Raw genomic sequence first — 19,874 nt, 5'->3', positions numbered from 1 at the left:
ATATGATATATAGACATATATTATATAGGTATAATATATGTCTATATATCATATATATACACATATATTATAATATTTTTTTTTTTATTAACTTTCACTTTAAATTTATTTCTGATTTTACACTAGCAGGGAGACTGCCTGTCAGCACAGACAGTCCCCCTGCAGGCAGAGACTAGGACACCTATTGTGACCATGTGGTCGCCCTGTTGGGCGATCACATGGCCACAGGGGTCCTAATCCGCCATGGGGAGACTGTCTGGGCTGCAGGCAGTCTCCCCACACCGGGAGCACCGCCGATCGCCGCCGGGGGAACGACGGCGATCGGGTAAGTACATTTTAAATTTAGGACGGTTCAGGACCGTCGTCGGTCGGCAAGTGAAAAATGCCGATGACGGTCCTGAACCGTCCAGCGTCCTTAAGGGGTTAACTAACCACTTAACACCTAAACCAATTAATAATGTTTACTTGTTGTTATCTTGAATTCTGTAGTGATGTACTTATGCCTTTATAAGGGTCTGCGCACCCACTTTTTAACAGATGCCATTAAATTTCCTGAGGTTCTTTCATTAACCTGAACCTCGTGTCTCAGTGTGAATTTACTTCTGCGTGCATGCAATATTATTATTATTATTCTTAATTTGGACAGGAGCAGATAGTCATTCAAACTTATTAGTTTGCATAAAAGAATCTACTACACAGTCTCTGAGCAGTCTGTCCGTCAGTCTCTTTGAGCAGTCTGTCCGTCAGTCTCTTTGAGCAGTCTGTCCGTCAGCCTCTCTGAGCAGTCTGTCCGTCAGCCTCTCTGAGCAGTCTGTCCGTCAGCCTCTCTGAGCAGTCTGTCCGTCAGCCTCTCTGAGCAGTCAGTCTGTCCGAACAGTCAGTTAGTCTCTCTGAGCAGTCAGTCAGTCCGACTGCTCAGAGAGACTGACGGACAGACAGACTGACTGCTCGGAGAGACTGACAGACTGACTGCTCGGAGAGACTGACAGACTGACTGCTCGGAGAGAGAGACAGACAGACTGACTGCTCGGAGAGACAGAGAGACAGACTGACTGCTCGGAGAGACAGACAGACTGACTGCTCGGAGAGACTGAGACTGACTGCTCGGAGAGACAGACTGACTGCTCGGAGAGACAGACAGACTGCTCAGAGGCTGACGGACAGACTGACTGCTCAGAGAGACAGACAGACTGACTGCTCGGAGAGACAGACAGACTGACTGCTCGGAGAGACAGACAGACTGACTGCTCGGAGAGACAGACAGACTGACTGCTCGGAGAGACAGACAGACTGACTGCTCGGAGAGACAGACAGACTGACTGCTCGGAGAGACTGACAGACTGACTGCTCGGAGAGACTGACAGACTGACTGCTCGGAGAGACTGACAGACTGCTCAGAGGCTGACGGACAGACTGACTGCTCGGAGAAACAGACAGACAGACTGATTGATCGGAGAGACAGACAGACAGACAAACTGACTGCTCGGAGAGACAGACAGACAGACTGCTCGGAGAGACTGACTGTCCTTCAGTCTCTGAGCAGTCTGTCCGTCAGTCTCTTTGAGCAGTCTGTCCGTCAGTCTCTTTGAGCAGTCTGTCCGTCAGTCTCTTTGAGCAGTCTGTCCGTCAGCCTCTCTGAGCAGTCAGTCCGTCAGCCTCTTTGAGCAGTCAGTCTGTCCGAACAGTCAGTTAGTCTCTCCGAGCAGTCAGTCAGTCCGACTGCTCAGAGAGACTGACGACAGACTGCTCAGAGAGACTGACGGACAGACTGGCTGCTCAGAGAGACTGACGGACAGACTGGCTGCTCAGAGAGACTGACGGACAGACTGGCTGCTCAGAGAGACTGACGGACAGACTGGCTGCTCAGAGAGACTGACGAACAGACAGACTGCTCAGAGAGACTGACGGACAGACTGGCTGCTCAGAGAGACTGACGGACAGACTGGCTGCTCGGAGAGACTGACGGACAGACTGGCTGCTCGGAGAGACTGACGGACAGACTGGCTGCTCGGAGAGACTGACGGACAGACAGACTGCTCAGAGAGACTGACGGACAGACTGGCTGCTCGGAGAGACTGACGGACAGACTGGCTGCTCGGAGAGACTGACGGACAGACAGACTGCTCAGAGAGACTGACGGACAGACTGGCTGCTCGGAGAGACTGACGGACAGACTGGCTGCTCGGAGAGACTGACGGACAGACAGACTGCTCAGAGAGACTGACGGACAGACTGGCTGCTCGGAGAGACTGACGGACAGACTGGCTGCTCGGAGAGACTGACGGACAGACAGACTGCTCAGAGAGACTGATGGACAGACTGGCTGCTCGGAGAGACTGACAAACAGGCTGACAGCTCTGAGAGACTAAAAACAAGTCAAATAGGTGCTGATAAAATATTGATTGTGCAGGAAACAGAATATCAAATAACTACAACAGTTTAATATAAAAGGCAAGAGCATTTGGAGATATTAAAGAATTTTACTAAAGAACATATTACCTTTTTAATAGATAGTATTAAATGGATCTGTTTTTTTTAGATGGCGTGTTCAATTAACCATTAATGTTTATTTTTAAAAAACATGGATAATGACGGTGTTTTCGAATAATTCCCTGCCCGCACAGTCTGTAAATTCCCCATTGTGGGTGGCTTGACATGTGATCACTAAGACTGTGTATACAGGGGACAGGCAATCATCCATTCATTTTCACTATTTAGTAGATTACATTTCTATCTGTGTTTTTTCTTTGGCGGTAAATGGAAAAAAAAAAGCTGCAGATTCTTGTCATCCCCTCTTTCCCTGACAAAGACTTTCGGTTTGAGCTGGTGAATACACCATCAGAGGCTTCTCACTACATTTTTTATTTCAATCGGCACTATATAACAATGACAGACTCCTGAGACATAGCAATCGAAATATACATCTCATCAAATTTAAATAAAAGTTTGCAAAAAAAAGATAAATATATAAAAATATCTAACTCGGCCTTAGTCTTAAAGGGACACTATAGTCACCAAGACAACTTTATCTTAATGAAGCAGTTTTGGTGTATAGATCATATCCCTGCAGCCTCACTGCTCAATTCTCTTCCATTTAGAAATTAAATCACTTTAGTTATACAGCCCGAGCCACACCTGCATGTGACTCAAACAGAAACATAGAATGTGATGGCAGATAAGAACCATTCGGCCCATCTAGTCTGCCCAATTTTCTAAATACTTTCATTAGTCCCTGGCCTTATCTTATTGTTAGGATAGCCTTATGCCTATCCCACGCATGCTTAAACTACTTTACTGTGTTAACCTCTACCACTTCAGCTGGAAGGCTATTCCATGCATCCACTACCCTCTCAGTAAAGTAATACTTCCTGATATTATTTTTAAACCTTTGCCCCTCTAATTTAAGACTATGTCCTCTTGTTGTGGTAGTTTTTCTTCTTTTAAATATAGTCTCCTCCTTTACTGTGTTGATTCCCTTTATGTATTTAAATGTTTCTATCATATCCCCCCTGTCTCGTCTTTCCTCCATGCTATACATGTTAAGATCCTTTAACCTTTCCTGGTAAGTTTTATCCTGCAATCCATGAACCAGTTTAGTAGCACTTCTCTGAACTCTCTCTAAGGTATCAATATCCTTCTGAAGATAGGGTCTCCAGTACTGCGTACAGTACTCCAAGTGAGGTCTCACCAGTGTTCTGTACAATGGCATGAGCACTTCCCTCTTTCTACTGCTAATACCTCTCCCTATACAACCAAGCATTCTGCTAGCATTTCCTGCTGCTCTATTACATTGTCTGCCTACCTTTAAGTCATCAGAAATAATCACCCCTAAATCCCTTTCCTCAGATGTTGAGGTTAGGACTCTATCACATATTCTGTACTCTGCCCTTGGGACACTTCCTGTAAAAAGAGATGTCATGTGTAAACTTCCTTTATGACAAATTCTGTTTAATGTACAATTTCTTATCTCCTGCTCTGTTAATAACTCACTGGACCTTGCAGGAGCCTCCTGTGTGTGATTAAAGTTCAATTCACAAAGCAGGAGATAAAAACCTCTAAAGCAAATAAACATCTGATTGAACATTAAACCATTTTTTCAAGCAGGATATGTGAGTCACAGCCGGGCTGAATAAACAGAAACAAACGTGATTTAAATCCTAAATGGCAGCGAATTGAGCAGTGAGACAGCAGGGGCAGCCCTTCATCCTTCCGAGGTAGATGACATGAGTACCATTAAATTGGGTAATAGTAACATCCCCAGAACGAACTTGAAAACCAAAGTAATCTGAATGAACCTTTCCTGGTTAAATACTATGTTGTTATTATTATTATTATTATTATACCCAGGGCCAGAACCAAGCGTCCCGCTCCTCAACCACAGCGGCTGCACCGGTGACCTCTTATAGAGAGATTTCAATTCTCTGGATGCCTAAGACATGTTAATGGCTCACGGCTGAGGAATTCAAAGAATTACACGGTACTTTACAGACTAAAGGAGAGAAATAGGCTTTATAGCGGAAGGAGATGATGGAAAGGGCCGTTCTGATATATTTTAGGTCCATACCCCTTTATTGTAAAATATAATGGGATTGTGTGATCACTGGCTTGGTGTGCATGCACCATTTCCTTTATACATTAGTACCGGTTCCGTGTCTTTGTCATGCACCAAAATAATCATTTCTGTTTTGTTTTTATGCATTTGCGGTTCAGTTTAAAGGATTTTTTTTTTCACATTGACCAGGAAAGGAAGAGGGTGGAAGCAGCTGTCAGAGGACAACCCCTCTTCCGGGACAGAAACATTTATCGGAAAGAAAGGATCACTTTGACGTTTCTTTTTCATTCTCTGAAAACCACACACTTCTAAGCAAGAAAAGAACAAAAAATAACTCAATAATTGTAATTTGGTCGCAAACAGGAACAGCACCAGGAATCAAAGCATAAAATATGGAAGATTGTGAGTTTTGGTTTAACCGAGACATGGGACGGGCTTGTTAGCATATAGAGGTATTTATTGGCCTCCGGATAACGCTCCAAGTGTCCAGCTTTCATTAAGCTGATAATGGAAATAAGTGCTATACCGTATCAATGTTTCAGAGATATTTAATCAATACATTCATTATTGTTCAAAGTCTCAGCAAGTCGAGAGGAGGAAACCATCTCTAGATCTGCAGCTGATAAACAACATACCCTTAAGTGGAAACATCATTTAGAGAGAAACTGTAACGGAGACTCTTTACACGGCTGCCAGGTGAGATTGTGACATTCACTGACATTTATAAAGGAATACTCAATTTATTGAAGTGAAGAGGCTACAATGAAATCTGTCTTTATGTCTTCCACGGTCACTATATTTACCTTCCGTGTCACCAGACCCTGAAGGCAGGGAGAATAAGGGGTATGGCATGGAGGAAGGGTAAGGGATATGGCATGGAGGAGAGGCAAAGTAAGGGGAAAGGCTTAGGGATGTTAAGGGGTTTGGTATGGAGGGAGGGTAAATAGTATGGCATGGAGGGAGGGAAAGGGGTTTGGTGTGGAGGGAGTGTAAGGCGTTGGGCATTGAGGAGAAGAATGTAAGTGGTATGGGAGGGAGGGTTTGGCATGGAGGAGAGGGTAAGCTGTTTGGTATGGAAGAGATGGATGTAAAAGGCATGGCATGGAGGGAGGGTATGGTATGGAGAGAGGGTATGGAGAAAGGGTATGGGGTATAGAATGAAGGGAGGGTATGGTGTATGGCATGGAGGGTGGGTAAGGCTGAAGGGAGAGTATGGGGTATGGTATGGCATGGAGGGAGGGTGAGGGGTATGGCATTGGGTGAGGGTATGTGGTATGGTATGGAGGGTGGGTTTGGTGTATGGCATGGAGGGTGGGTAAGGGGTATGGTGGGTGGGTAAGGGGTATGGTATGGAGGGAGGGTATGGGGTACGGTATGGAGGGTGGGTAAGGGGTATGGTATGGAGGGAGGGTATGGGATATGGTATGGAGGAAGGAAATAGGGTACGGCATGGAGGCAGTGTATGGGGTGTGGCAAGGAGGGTATGGCATGGAAGAAGGGTAAGGGGTATGGCATGGAGGGAGGGTATGGTGTATGGCATTGAGGGTGGGTAAGGGGTATGGTGGGTGGGTATGGGTTAATGTTATGGAGGGAGGGTAATTGGCATGACATGGAGGGAGGGAAAGGGGTTTGGTGTGGAGGGAGGGAAAGGGGTTTGGTGTGGAGGGAGGGTAAGGCGTTGGGCATTGAGGAGAAGAATGGAAGGGAGGGTTTGGCATGGAGGAGAGGGTAAGCTGTTTGGTATGGAGGAGATGGATGTAATAGGTATAACATGGAGGGAGGATATGGTGTATGGTATGGAGGGAGGGTATGGGTTATGGCATGGAGGAAGGAAATGGGTTATGGCATGGAGGGAGGGTAAGGGGTATGGTATGGAGGGAGGGTAAGGGGTATGGTATGGAGGGAGGGTATGGTGTATGCCATGGAGGGTGGGTAAGGGGTACGGTATGGAGGGTGGGTAAGGGGTATGGTATGGAGGGAGGGTATGGGTTATGGCATGGAGGAAGGAAATGGGTTATGGCATGGAGGGAGGGTATGGCATGGAAGGTGGGTAAGGGGTATGGTATGGAGGGAGGGTAAGGGGTATGGTATGGAGGGAGGGTATGGTGTATGCCATGGAGGGTGGGTAAGGGGTATGGCATGGAGGGAGAGTATGGGGTATGGCATGGAGGGAGGGAATGGTATGTAAGGGTATTCCACGGCATTGGAATGGCATGGAAGGAGGGTAAGGGGTATGGCATGGAGGGAATGGGGTATGGGATGGAGGGTGGGTATGGTGTATGGCATGGAGGGTGGATATGTGGTATGGCATGGAGGGTGGAAGGGGTATGGCATGGAGGGTGGGTAAGGGGTATGGTATGGAGGGAGGGTAAGGGGTATGGTATGGAGGGAGGGTAAGGGGTATGGTATGGAGGGAGGGTAAGGCATCTAGGGTGGGTAGGTGGTATGGCATGGAGGGTGGGTAAGGGGTATGGTATGGAGGGTGGGTAAGGGGTATGGTATGGAGGGAGGGTATGGGGTATGGTATGGAGGGTGGGTAAGGGGTATGGTATGGAGGGGGGGTATGGGGTATGGTATGGAGGAAGGAAATAGGGTATGGCATGGAGGCAGTGTATGGGGTGTGGCAGGGAGGGTATGGCATGGAAGAAGGGTAAGGGGTATGGCATGGAGGGAGGGTATGGTGTATGGCATTGAGGGTGGGTAAGGGGTATGGTGGGTGGGTATGGGTTCATGTTATGGAGGGAGGGTAATTGGCATGACATGGAGGGAGGGAAAGGGGTTTGGTGTGGAGGGAGGGTAAGGCGTTGGGCATTGAGGAGAAGAATGGAAGGGAGGGTTTGGCATGGAGGAGAGGGTAAGCTGTTTGGTATGGAGGAGATGGATGTAATAGGTATAACATGGAGGGAGGATATGGTGTATGGTATGGAGGGAGGGTATGGGTTATGGCATGGAGGAAGGAAATGGGTTATGGCATGGAGGGAGGGTATGGCATGGAAGGAGGGTAAGGGGTATGGTATGGAGGGAGGGTAAGGGGTATGGTATGGAGGGAGGGTATGGTGTATGCCATGGAGGGTGGGTAAGGGGTATGGTATGGAGGGTGGGTGGGTAAGGGGTATGGTATGGAGGGAGGGTATGGGTTATGGCATGGAGGGAGGGTATGGCATGGAAGGAGGGTAAGGGGTATGGTATGGAGGGAGGGTAAGGGGTATGGTATGGAGGGAGGGTATGGTGTATGCCATGGAGGGTGGGTAATGGGTATGGCATGGAGGGAGAGTATGGGGTATGGCATGGAGGGAGGGAATGGTATGGAGGGAGGGAGAGTAAGGGTATTCCACGGCATTGGAATGGCATGGAAGGAGGGTAAGGGGTATGGCATGGAGGGAATGGGGTATGGGATGGAGGGTGGGTATGGTGTATGGCATGGAGGGTGGAAGGGGTATGGCATGGAGGGAGGGTAAGGGGTATGGTATGGAGGGAGGGTAAGGCATCTAGGGTGGGTAGGTGGTATGGCATGGAGGGTGGGTAAGGGTACGGCATGGAGGGTGGGTATGTAGTATGGCATGGAGGGTGGGTATGGTGGGAGGGTAAAGGGGTATGGCATGTAGGGATGGTATGGCATGGAGGGAGGGTAAGGGGTACGGCATGGAGGGTGGGTAAGGGGAATGGCATGGAGGGAGGGTAAGGAGTTTGGCATGGGCAATGATGACTGACATGGAGCAGGAAGATGAGGATATGGGAGGCTGGCATTGAAGAAGGGGTTGGCTAGGGGAGACTTACAACTTGGATGACTGGACCTGGTTGAGCAGGTGGAGCATGGCCCAGGGCCGAGTAAAAGCCCACGTAATGCCAGTATTGTATTTTAAAAATTGATTCGCTTTCCGTTTACTAGTGTTCCTGCATATTGCCTGTGTGTCAGAGAACTCGACTTATAGACATAACAAATAAGGTCAGGTGGCCCAAGACTCACAGAAAAAACAACCAAAATGTGTACAAAGCACTTACAGTATCTTAAAAAGGGCCCAATTTGTACTCACTTTTGTTGCCAACAGTTTAGACATTAATGGCTGTGTGTTGAGATATTTTGAGGGGACAGCCTGTTATAAAGGCTGTACACTTACTACTTTACATTGTAGCAGAGTGTCATTTCTTCAGTGTTGTCACAAGAAAAGATATAATAAAATATTTACAAAAATGTGACGGGTGTACTTACTTTTGTGAGATAGGGAACAAAGCTATGTTATTTGAACATAATATAATTCCCTTGATAAAATTGTGAAATCATTATTTAAATGTAGCATTATTTTGTGACGTTTTGGCACAATACCCATTACTACTCCTGGTCTCTCAATACTGCCCCATGTAGTTCAAATATGGGGGTGCTCTTACCTTAAGTAGCTTCATCAGACTCTCCAGTTGCACCATGAGTTCCCTTCGACTTTCCTGAAGGGTGGACATTCTCTGCTCCAGCTCATCCTTCCGCTGCCTGTCAGAGACACACCACACTGTTTATAGCAGCGTCACAGCGATTATATCACCGCCACACCACGAATATCACCGCCACAATGATTATATCACTGCTACAGCGATTATTTTACTGCCACACTGATTATATCACTGCCACACTGATTATATCACTGCTACAGCGATTATTTTACTGCCACACTGATTATATCACTGCCACACTGATTATATCACTGCTACAGCGATTATTTTACTGCCACAGCGATTATTTTACTGCCACAGCGATTATTTCACAGCCACAGAGACATCACCGCCATAGATAACACCGCCATACCGTTTATAACACCGCCACACCGATTATATCACCACATTCTTTTTATTTACCGCCACAGCGATTAGATCACCGCCACACCATTCACATCACTGCCACACCATTCACATCACCGCCACACCATTCACATCACTGCCAAACTGATTATATAGCTGCCACACCATTCACATCACTGCCACACTGATTATATAGCCGCCACACCATTTATATCACTGCCACACTGATTATATAGCCGCCACACCATTCATATCACTGCCACACTGATTATATAGCCGCCACACCATTCATATCACTGCCACACTGATTATATCACTGCCACACCGTTCATATCACCGCCACACCATTCACATCACCGCCACACCATTCACATCACTGCCAAACTGATTATATAGCTGCCACACCATTCACATCACTGCCACACTGATTATATAGCCGCCACACCATTTATATCACTGCCACACTGATTATATAGCCGCCACACCATTCATATCACTGCCACACTGATTATATCACTGCCACACTGATTATATCACCGCCACACCGTTCATATCACCGCCACACCGTTCATATTACTGCCACAGCGTTTATATCATCTCAACAGTGCATATTCTACCGGCACAGTGTTTATATCTCTGGTGCACCGATTATATCACTGCCACAGATCTTATATTACCGCCACCGTGTTTATAACACGGCCACATCATTTATTTTACTGTCATACTGATCTTATCATTGCCACACAGCTTATATCATTGCAACACTGATTATATTACAGCCACATGGTTGATATCACCATCACAATGGTTTTTATCACCCCCATATTGTTTATATCACTGTCACACTGATTATATTACCACCACACCGATTATATTCAAACATATATTAGAAAGGTACATTTCTCAGTGTCTACCATTGGGTAATAAATATAAAAGAAACAAACTGAAACCAATGTGGCTTAGTAGAGAAGTAAAACAAGAGATTAAAAATAAGAAAAGGGCATTTAAAGCATTTAAATCAGACAAATCAGAGGCATCCTATATAAGATATAAGGAAGCCAATAATGCTTGCGAAAAGGCAATTAAAGTGGCTAAACTAGAAAATGAGAAATTGATAGCCAAAGAATGCAAAACCAACCCCAAACATTTTTCAAGTACATCAATTCTAAAAAATAAATAAAGACCATGAAAAGTCAGAAAAACTACTATTTATATACTACTTCTATATATTAATGAGGATCCTATGGCAAGAGATATGCATATGATTGCTGCACAAAACTTACAGATAACTTGTGATTGGATGACTCAAGAAAAGGTGCTACAGCAGTTAAAGAAATGTTATGTAAATAAAGCTCCTGAGCCTGATGGGATTCACCCACGAGTACTTAAGGAGCTAAATGTGGAAATAATTGAACCTCTGTATTTAATCTTTTAATTTGCTTAGTGCAATATTAAAATAAAATCTAACATTACACTATCTGTTCAGTTATTTGTGTGAATGTTTCACTCTTCCCCTTTCATTCTTGCATATATTTCTGTGCTCATTATTATTTATCCCCTTAAGGACACATGACATGTCTGACACGTCATGATTCCCTTTTATTCCAGAAGTTTGGTCCTTAAGGGGTTAAACTTAGCTATATATTATAGTGTATCTATATTTCTTTTAACATACCCAAGTGCAAAAAAAAAAAAAAAACACTATATATATATATATATATATGTATTAAGGCCTTTTGGCCTGTAATTGTGGGAGGGGCGTATGACACACCTCTTCCCTACTTAAGGGACACCCCTTACCTGGCTCCATATTGTTTGAGGTCAGCGCTGCATCATTTCCACTTCCGGGTCATCCAGATGCCATTTTACCTGATTACTCCATGAGGTTTTTTAAGCAGAGCTGTGTCAGGAATCCAGCCACAGGCTTTTCCGGCCTACCACCTTCTTTCTTCAATCCATCGCCGTGGATGGTGTCCAAGTGACTCACAAACTGTAAGTCAACCTACCCGTTATGCCAGGCATCAGTCCCACGGCACCATGCACGGGTCAGGTCCTCACTTTACGGCTGCATTTTGTCTAAGTCTGTTCTAAAACCATTGCATGTTCATGCATATCATTCGTTTAAACCCCCTACCGGTCTTTGGGTGTACTACAGGCTTCTTAGACATTATCGCATTTAATGTACAAACCAACGAACCACTGCATTTTTGCCTACACACTGACCCCTACCGGTCATTCGGTGTACTACAGGCTTCTCAGACATTATTGCATTTCATGTACAAACCATCGAACCACTGCATTTTCGCCTACACACTGACCCCTACCGGTCATTCAGTGTACTACAGGCTTCTCAGACATTATTGCATTTCATGTAAAAACCAACCTTGCTTCATTTAAACGATTGTCATTTCGGTTTGTGTTTTCTGGTCGGCACTTATTCATAGTATATTCTATGCACGATTGCTGTTCGCATTAAAATGCATACGGTTAAGCTATTCATGCTAACTTCTGTTTCCCTTCATACTAAGATTCGGTTATTCTGCTATGTATTCACATAGATCTTTTTCGTGAGTTACATTTCATCATTTCATGTATTTACATTTGGTTAAAAAGTTGCTTGGTTGGGGGGGCGGGGCCAGACCGCCAGGCTGAACGGATGCAAAATGGAGTAGCTCCTGAAGGAATCTCAACTTTTGGCCTTAAAACGAGCTTACCGGACAACTGGCTGCTGAACCCCGGCATGAGAGGCCACCCTGGTCCCGAGGAGAGGCTTGCTGAGAAGTTCTAGTCCCTCGGAGGGGCGATCCCTGTCGCACGATGAGGACCGCTCGGGCGGTGAGCGAGGTGGACGGCCGCTGCCCAGCTATCCTGCCCACCAGCGGTAAAGAAAGAAACTCGGGGTTGGGAAGGTCCGGTCCCGTGCCCCCCCCCTTTGGGCCGGCGGGGGTAATCCTGGCCCCCACCCTGTGACCCAGCGGACCACCACAATGCCAGCAATCGGAGCGGAGGTAATGAAGGTCCAGTGCACAAGCCCCCTTTAAAATGGCGGAGACCACACGGCAGGCGACCCTACTCACAGACGGGCGCACTCACCTCTCCTACAGCCACACAAACAGACCGCTGAGCGGGAACCGGCGGAGAGGGAAATAAGACCTCAGGAGCAGAGTGAATGAGGAACTGTCACGGTATAATGGCCTCCCTGCCACACTAATCTGCCCACCACGAGGGGACCGCAATATACGGACTGACCACCCATAGCAAAGATAATTCCTGGGATCCATTTCCAGACCGATCTGCCCACAAAGAGAACATGAACAGAACAGCAGCCAAAGAGCTTCCCGTACCAAGAACAACATCCTCGCTGCAGAAAGGCTGGCCCCCTGACAGGCAACCTCTGACCCTCGCCTGGCTGACATGGGACTCATGGGGTGGATATTCTACAGTCTAGTCTTAAATACTAGGGCTACCTTAGTGCTTATCAGAGCCACTCAAGTTCTAGTCCAAGTCTAGCATAACTTGTAACCACTCTCTCAAAGCTCAGGCAGCCAAGACAGATGAATACTCATTGATCTTCACCTAACCTACTTTAACCATGATTTCCTTTTTGTTATTCACTAACTCAGCTAATGTGCCTAAACTAAATGAACATGCTATGTATATGCATCCATAATTTATCCCAGTTTCTGCCTAAATAGCATGTATTAAGCTTGTTTGTAAAACAAAAAAACTAGTGCATTGTACTAACATACCCCATTGCTCTCCCTGTTATGTAATCTTGGTTTAGAAATCTGCATGTGGATTGCCTTTGGGGTACCACATGCCTGTATGTTACCCTCATATGCACTGCAAAAATAAAGAATTGAAAAAAAAAAAAAAAAAAAAAAAAAAGTTGCTTGGTTAAATAGACAGACCATTTTCATGCTATTTTTAAGGTATCACTTATTACATCAGGGTATGAAACCAGCTAACATTTCTGTATAGACATTGGACTCCCACGCTTACTGGAGTTTTTTTTTTTTTTTATAATTATTCATTTCATTACAATTAAATCAGCCTACGTTACAGGCCTCATTTCTTTGTTGTTAACCATGACACAAGGATTTAATTCCTTTTCATGCATACTCGGGTTGAATCACACGTACTGATCCAACCAATCATACGTTTCCTGCACAGTAATTGGTTAAACTTTCAAATACTTATTTTACACGATCTTAGGTTGTCTATTTTGTTTCAGTTTGCTTATTATATATATATATGGTTTTAATAATAATAGTTATTTTATTTTACAATGCAGATATTACATGTATATTACTGTTATGGTTAGCCTACATTACGGCTCCTTTTTCTGTCATGCTCGTACGACCTACCACGAGTTCAAGGACACGGTCCTATTTTCAAAGAGTATAATGGAGATATGATGTTATTACAACCATGTACATTACGATTACATGGCACTAACTATTCAGGCCATTTCTTATCATACTCATACGATATACCACGAGTATATAAGAACACGGTCCTACCTTCCACAGAGGGTTTCGGGTTGAATCACACGCATTGGTTCAACCACTCATACGTCACGTTACAACATTTTCTGCATAGATTGTAATTTCACATGGCATTTACAAACTCAGGCCTTTTCTTGACACACTCAGACGACGTAACACGAGTATTCAAGAACACGGCATATACGTCTCACAAGACTTTCGGTTTTTGAATCACACGTTCTGGTTCATACATTCATACGTCACTTTACAGCAACATTTATGATTCTGCATATTGTCACTTCACATTAAAAAGTCCCTTGCATTCCCAGATCAGTTTAGTGACATGCATATCATCTGATCACCTTCCTTATATACACATTACACGGCCAATCCCCTGCTGCCAGGTATCGGACTCAGCGTAACGCTTGTCACCAAGCATGGGCAGTCATGTCACTATCATACTCATAGATTTTACACCTCCCACACATACTGCTAGAAGTCCTAATCACAGCCTATACAGATTACACAGGTCTCACAGGATCCATTCTCACTCTATCCCTTTTTAGGTTTATCCAGGTTTTCATACCTGTCGAATCTCAAAACTTCATACATACTACCAGGTACGTAAGCCTGCTCACGTTGTAGTTCACATACGTTTCATTCTTCTAGGCCATAGAGTACTGGCAAGTTAGGGGTATAGGCCCAAATAGGTACCTCCCTTCTTGGCATTTCTGCCTATCATTTAGTGGTCCGCGAGGCCAACACCCCGCCTCAACGTTTCGGAGGCAAACGCCATCGGGCCACACGTGAGTTAGCCGCCTCGCAATATTATAGAGAGGGCCTCACCTGTCACTCCCTCCCCCTGTTTTCTTTTACTATCACCGAGAGGCCTACGATTCCTGCCACTACGACGGGTGGCCTCAATAACCCCTCGCGCCAACTCGTAGACAGAGCCTCTCATAGCCACTTGGCAACTAGCAGGGCCTCACCTGTCACAAAACAAGATTAATTTTTCGCCTTTCAGGCCTAGTTAGCCTGCCAGTATCACCCCTGGGGAATCGGTCACTACACCCCTTACCATGGCTGGGTCGGCCGCTGCGACCCCTCCAGCACTGGTTGAGTTGCAATCACTTTCTCCAGCCATCTGTTTCAGGGCACATGCTAAATCTGTGTCCAAATAAAATGTATCCCAAAACTATACTTAACATCAATAAACATTTCTGTACTTACGACATTACTGCCACATCATCCATCTAGACATTTGGTGGAATTCATTATCTCGGGTCTATCAGAAGGATTCACACAGGCCTCATACACATGCCTTCCGGAATCCTGGAATGTCCTAATTTACAATCCGCACAACAAACCCTACAGCGGTGGAGACACTCATAGCCAGGAAGTGGCAGAGGACTTCCTATGGGGGCCCTTCCAGTCCCCTCCGTTCACCACATGGCGGACAAACCCCATCGGTATTGTCACGGGGAAATCTTCTCACAAACAGAGACTTATCATTGATCTATCAACACCTCTGCCACTCCTAGTCTGAACTCCCTCATACCCTCTGAGGAATTTTCACTGCTATATTCCACCGTAGATCGCGCCATTACGGCTATCATGCAGGCAGGGGCCGGAGCATGGCTCAGTAAGACTGATATCACAATGCTTTCAAGTTACTGCCTATCCACCCTACACTGTGTCACCTGCATGGTATCAAGTGGGCAGGGAACTACTATTTTGCTCACGTTTAACATTTAGGTTCCAAAGTAGTCCGGCCATTTTCGACGTATTCGCCCTATGCTGGTTTTATTAAATATAGCCAGATGCCCTACAGTTATACATTATCTGGATGATTTCTTACTGATCGAGGAGAATATTTCCCCTCCCAGTAGCCTAAAAGAAACCATCAGTCTATTCGAACAGGTGGGTGTCCCAATTTCCAAAAGTGACTATGAATATATTTTGCTTAGTGCAATATAAAAATCTGACATTATATTTATATCCATTATGTTTATGTGACTCATATTCCATCTCCTAATACTATCCCCGAGGATCTGATGATAACAGTTTTCTGTCTGTAAGTATTAATCTGCTTAGTGCGATAATAAAAGCAAATCTATTCAATTCTTTATGTGAATTTTTCACTCTTTCCCTTTATATTATAGTGTATCTGTATAATGTATCTATTTCTTTTATCATATCCAAATTAAATATATTATTATTAACTCTCTCTCTTCCCGTTTCTTTTCCTACCCGTCTTCTTTCTTCCATTTTCCCTTTCTTCTTTTCTCTATTCAGCAAGGACTGTATTAACTCTTTATGTTCTTTCTTCATGAATTGAAGAAGATTTGAATATTGACTCTGATTTCATCCGCAGCACGAGCTGTTTCTAACGTAGTGAATGACAGTCTCTCCTGTCCAATAGAATCTCAGGGACGTAGGAAAACTCCACTGGAACCTGATCTTATGCTTCTTGAGAAATTCAGTAACCAATTAAAATGATTTTCTCCATGTTCTCGTATGATAAGAAAGATCCTGAAGAAATATTATATTTGTATAACTGGTATTTTTCAGCAAATTTTCTCCTCGTGCGTTCAGTTTGTTTTTTAATTGCGCTGAACAAAAGTTTACCATGTTGTCTCTTATTATTATTGTGTGGAACTATTGCTTGGCTTGTGTATCCGATGTACCCTTTCTAGCGAGCAATCTAATGTTGACATATCTGGAAGTAATGCTTTAAATATTCTTGAATTTTCTCTGCTTAGTTTTTTTTCAGGTATTCCACGGAAGCGCATTTTGTATCCAGTTTTATCTCTTTAAAATTAGATAAACATATCTAATATCATATTTAAGGCTGGGCCTGTAGTTGTGGGAGGGGCTTGGGTCCCCTTTATAAGGGCATCCAATCCTCTCCCACTTCATTATGGTTTGCCTGGCGAGTTGCAGGCTGATGAGACTGTCTGGTTCAGTACACAACCATCTACTTTCAGTTCAACTATCATCAACACAAACTGCCTAAACTCTAAACAGGCTGGTTTTGGCCTATTGTGGCCCACGCAAGTATTTGTTTGCCTCACTAGAAGCTCGGGGGCACTGCTGCGTCCAGCCCAGCCACGGCTTCTATAACTGTTGTTTTTATGACAAAACTGTAAGTTTGTTTGTTCAACCTTTCGACTATGGCAAATTCTACTAGTAACGCAAATTCAGCCTATTCCATTCATACATAGCTTACGGTATTTGGCAGCGATGCCTCATTCTGCGTACTGTATTCGGCAGCGATGCCTCATGCTGCTTACTGTATTTGGCCCACACTAGGCCATATTGACCTTTATCATCTACATTTTAAGTTTTCTCTGTTTGTCCTGGGTATTCATGCACTTTTTGAGCCTTTATTGTTAGTTATTATGTGGCTGGGTGTTGCTACTGACTGTCTAAATTTATGTCAGGCCCAAACCTGGACCTATACATGTGGTAAAGGAAATAAAATATGAACTTGTATATACATTTTCTGTACACATAAATGTAAAACTCCTTAATTTCTGTACGGGGGAATATCTTCTAAATGTCTTAAATTTTCTTACTAAATTTTCACAAAACTGTATCATATGCATTTCAGTTAGTCACCCTACATTTTGATGTTTGTCTGCCCTCTGGGTATTCAGATACTCATTGGGACAACATTGTTTGGTAGATATACCCAAGGGACAGCTTGCATGCATTTAATTATGTAATTTTCATTGGGGTATAATCTAATAACCGCTAGCTAAGCCTGCAGTTCTCTTGTCTGCTGCTTTTGCATCCCCTCACTTTCTAACACCACCCAGACTTTCTTTGTGCGGTCTACATTCATTTTAGTGTATAGATCATTCCCCTGCAATTTCACTGCCCAATTCACTGTCATTTAGGAGTTAAATCACTTTGTTTCTGTTTATGCAGCCCTAGCCACACCTCCCCTGGCTATGATTGACAGAGCCTGCATGGGGAAAAAAACTGGTTTCACTTTCAAACAAATGTAATTTACCTTAAATAATTGTATCTCAATCTCTAAATTGAACTTTAATCACATACAGGAGGCTCTTGCAGGGTCTAGCAAGCTATTAACATAGCAGGGGATAAGAAAATCTTAATTAAACAGAACTTGCCATAAAAGCCTAAATAGGGCTCTCTTTACAGGAAGTGTTTATGGAAGGCTGTGCAAGTCACATGCAGGGAGGTGTGACTAGGGTTCATAAACAAAGGGATTTAACTCCTAAATGGCAGAGGATTGAGCAGTGAGGCTGCAGGGGCGTGTTCTATACACCAAAACTGCTTCATTAAGCTAAAGTTGTTCAGGTGACTAGTGTCCCTTAATCTTCTATGCCAGCAGTGTAGGCATAAGTAGTTATCATCATCCTCCTAAGCATTCCAGGTGTAGGTCTTTTTAATATATGCCTTATAGAATGTGACGGCAGATAAGAACCATTCGGCCCATCTAGTCTGTCCAGTCTTCTAAATACTTTCATTAGTCCCTGGAATTATCTTATAGTTAGGATAGCCTTATGCCTATCCCACGCATGCTTAAACTCCTTTACTGTGTTAACCTCTACCACTTCAGCTTGAAGGCTATTCCATGCATCCACTACCCTCTCAGTAAATTAATACTTCCTGATATTATTTTTAAACATTTGTCCCTCTAATTTAAGACTATGTCCTCTTGTCGTGGTAGTTTTTCTTCTTTAAAATATAGTCTCCTCCTTTACTGTGTTGATTCCCTTTATGTATTTAAATATTTCTATCATATCCCCCCCTGTCTTGTCTTTCCTCCAAGCTATACATGTTAAGATCCTTTAACCTTTCCTGGTAAGTTTTATCCTGCAATCCATGAACCAGTTAGTAGCCCTTCTTTGAACTCTCTCTAAGGTATCAATATCCTTCTGAAGATACGGTCTCCAGTACTGTGTACAGTACTCCAAGTGAGGTCTCACCAGTGTTCTGTACAATGGCATGAGCACTTCCCTCTTTCTACTGCTAATACCTCTCCCTATACAACCAAGCATTCTGCTAGCATTTCCTGCTGCTCTATTACATTGTCTGGCTACCTTTAAGTCATCAGAAATAATCACCCCTAAATCCCTTTCCTCAGATGTTGAGGTTAGGACTCTATCAAATATTCTGTACTCTGCCCTTGGGTTTTTACATTCAAGATGCATTATCTTGCACTTATCCACATTAAATGTCAGTTGCCACAACTCTGACCATTTTTCTAGTTTACCTAAATCATTTGCCATTTGGCTTAGTCCTTCCTGGAACATCAACCCTGTTACATATCTTAGTATCATCAGCAAAAAGACACACCTTACCATCAAGACCTTCTGCAATATCACTAATAAAATATTAAAGAGAATGGGTCCAAGTACAGATCCCTGAGGTACCCCACTTGTGACAAGCCCAAGCTTCGAATATACTCCATTGACTACAACCCTCTGTTGCCTGTCACTCAGCCACTGCCTTACCCATTCAACAATATTGGAATCCAAACTCAAAGATTGCAGTTTATTGATAAGCCTTCTATGTGCAACAGTGTCAAAAGCCTTACTGAAATCTAGGTAAGCAATGTCTACTGCACCACCCTGATCTATAATTTTAGTTACCCAATCAAAAAAATCAATAAGATTAGTTTGGCATGATCTCCCTGAAGTAAACCCATGTTGTCTCTGATCTTGAAATCCATGTGTTTTTAGATGTTCAACAATCCTATCCTTTAACATGGTTTCCATCACTTTCCCCACTACTGAAGTAAGGCTTACTGGCCTATAGTTGCCCGACTCCTCCCTATTACCTTTCTTGTGAATGGACACAACATTCGCTAACTTCCAATCTTCTGGGACTACTCCTGTTAACAATGATTGGTTAAATAAATCTGTTAATGGTTTTGCTAGTACACCACTAAGCTCTTTTAATAGCTTTGGGTGTATTCCATCAGGTCCCATTGACTTATTTGTCTTTACTTTTGACAGTTGAAATAGAACCTCTTCCTCTGTAAACTCACATGTAATAAATTACTCATTTAT

General features: G+C 44.0%; 1 protein-coding gene across 1 annotated transcript in view; it reads right to left on the bottom strand.

Annotated features, from left to right (window-relative positions):
- DTNB (dystrobrevin beta) overlaps positions 1-19,874 on the bottom strand; it is a 261,550-nt gene that overhangs the window by 28,557 nt on the left and 213,119 nt on the right. The window contains exon 14 of the mRNA XM_063441890.1: positions 8,939-9,035. Coding sequence (XP_063297960.1) covers positions 8,939-9,035 — 97 coding nt within the window. The remainder of the gene's footprint in view (positions 1-8,938; positions 9,036-19,874) is intronic.

Source organism: Pelobates fuscus, chromosome 2 (genome assembly GCF_036172605.1).
Source record: "Pelobates fuscus isolate aPelFus1 chromosome 2, aPelFus1.pri, whole genome shotgun sequence".
Classification (NCBI taxonomy): Eukaryota; Metazoa; Chordata; class Amphibia; order Anura; family Pelobatidae; genus Pelobates; species Pelobates fuscus.
Note: the sequence above shows the minus strand (reverse complement) of the source record. Positions and strands in the feature narration are given on the sequence as shown.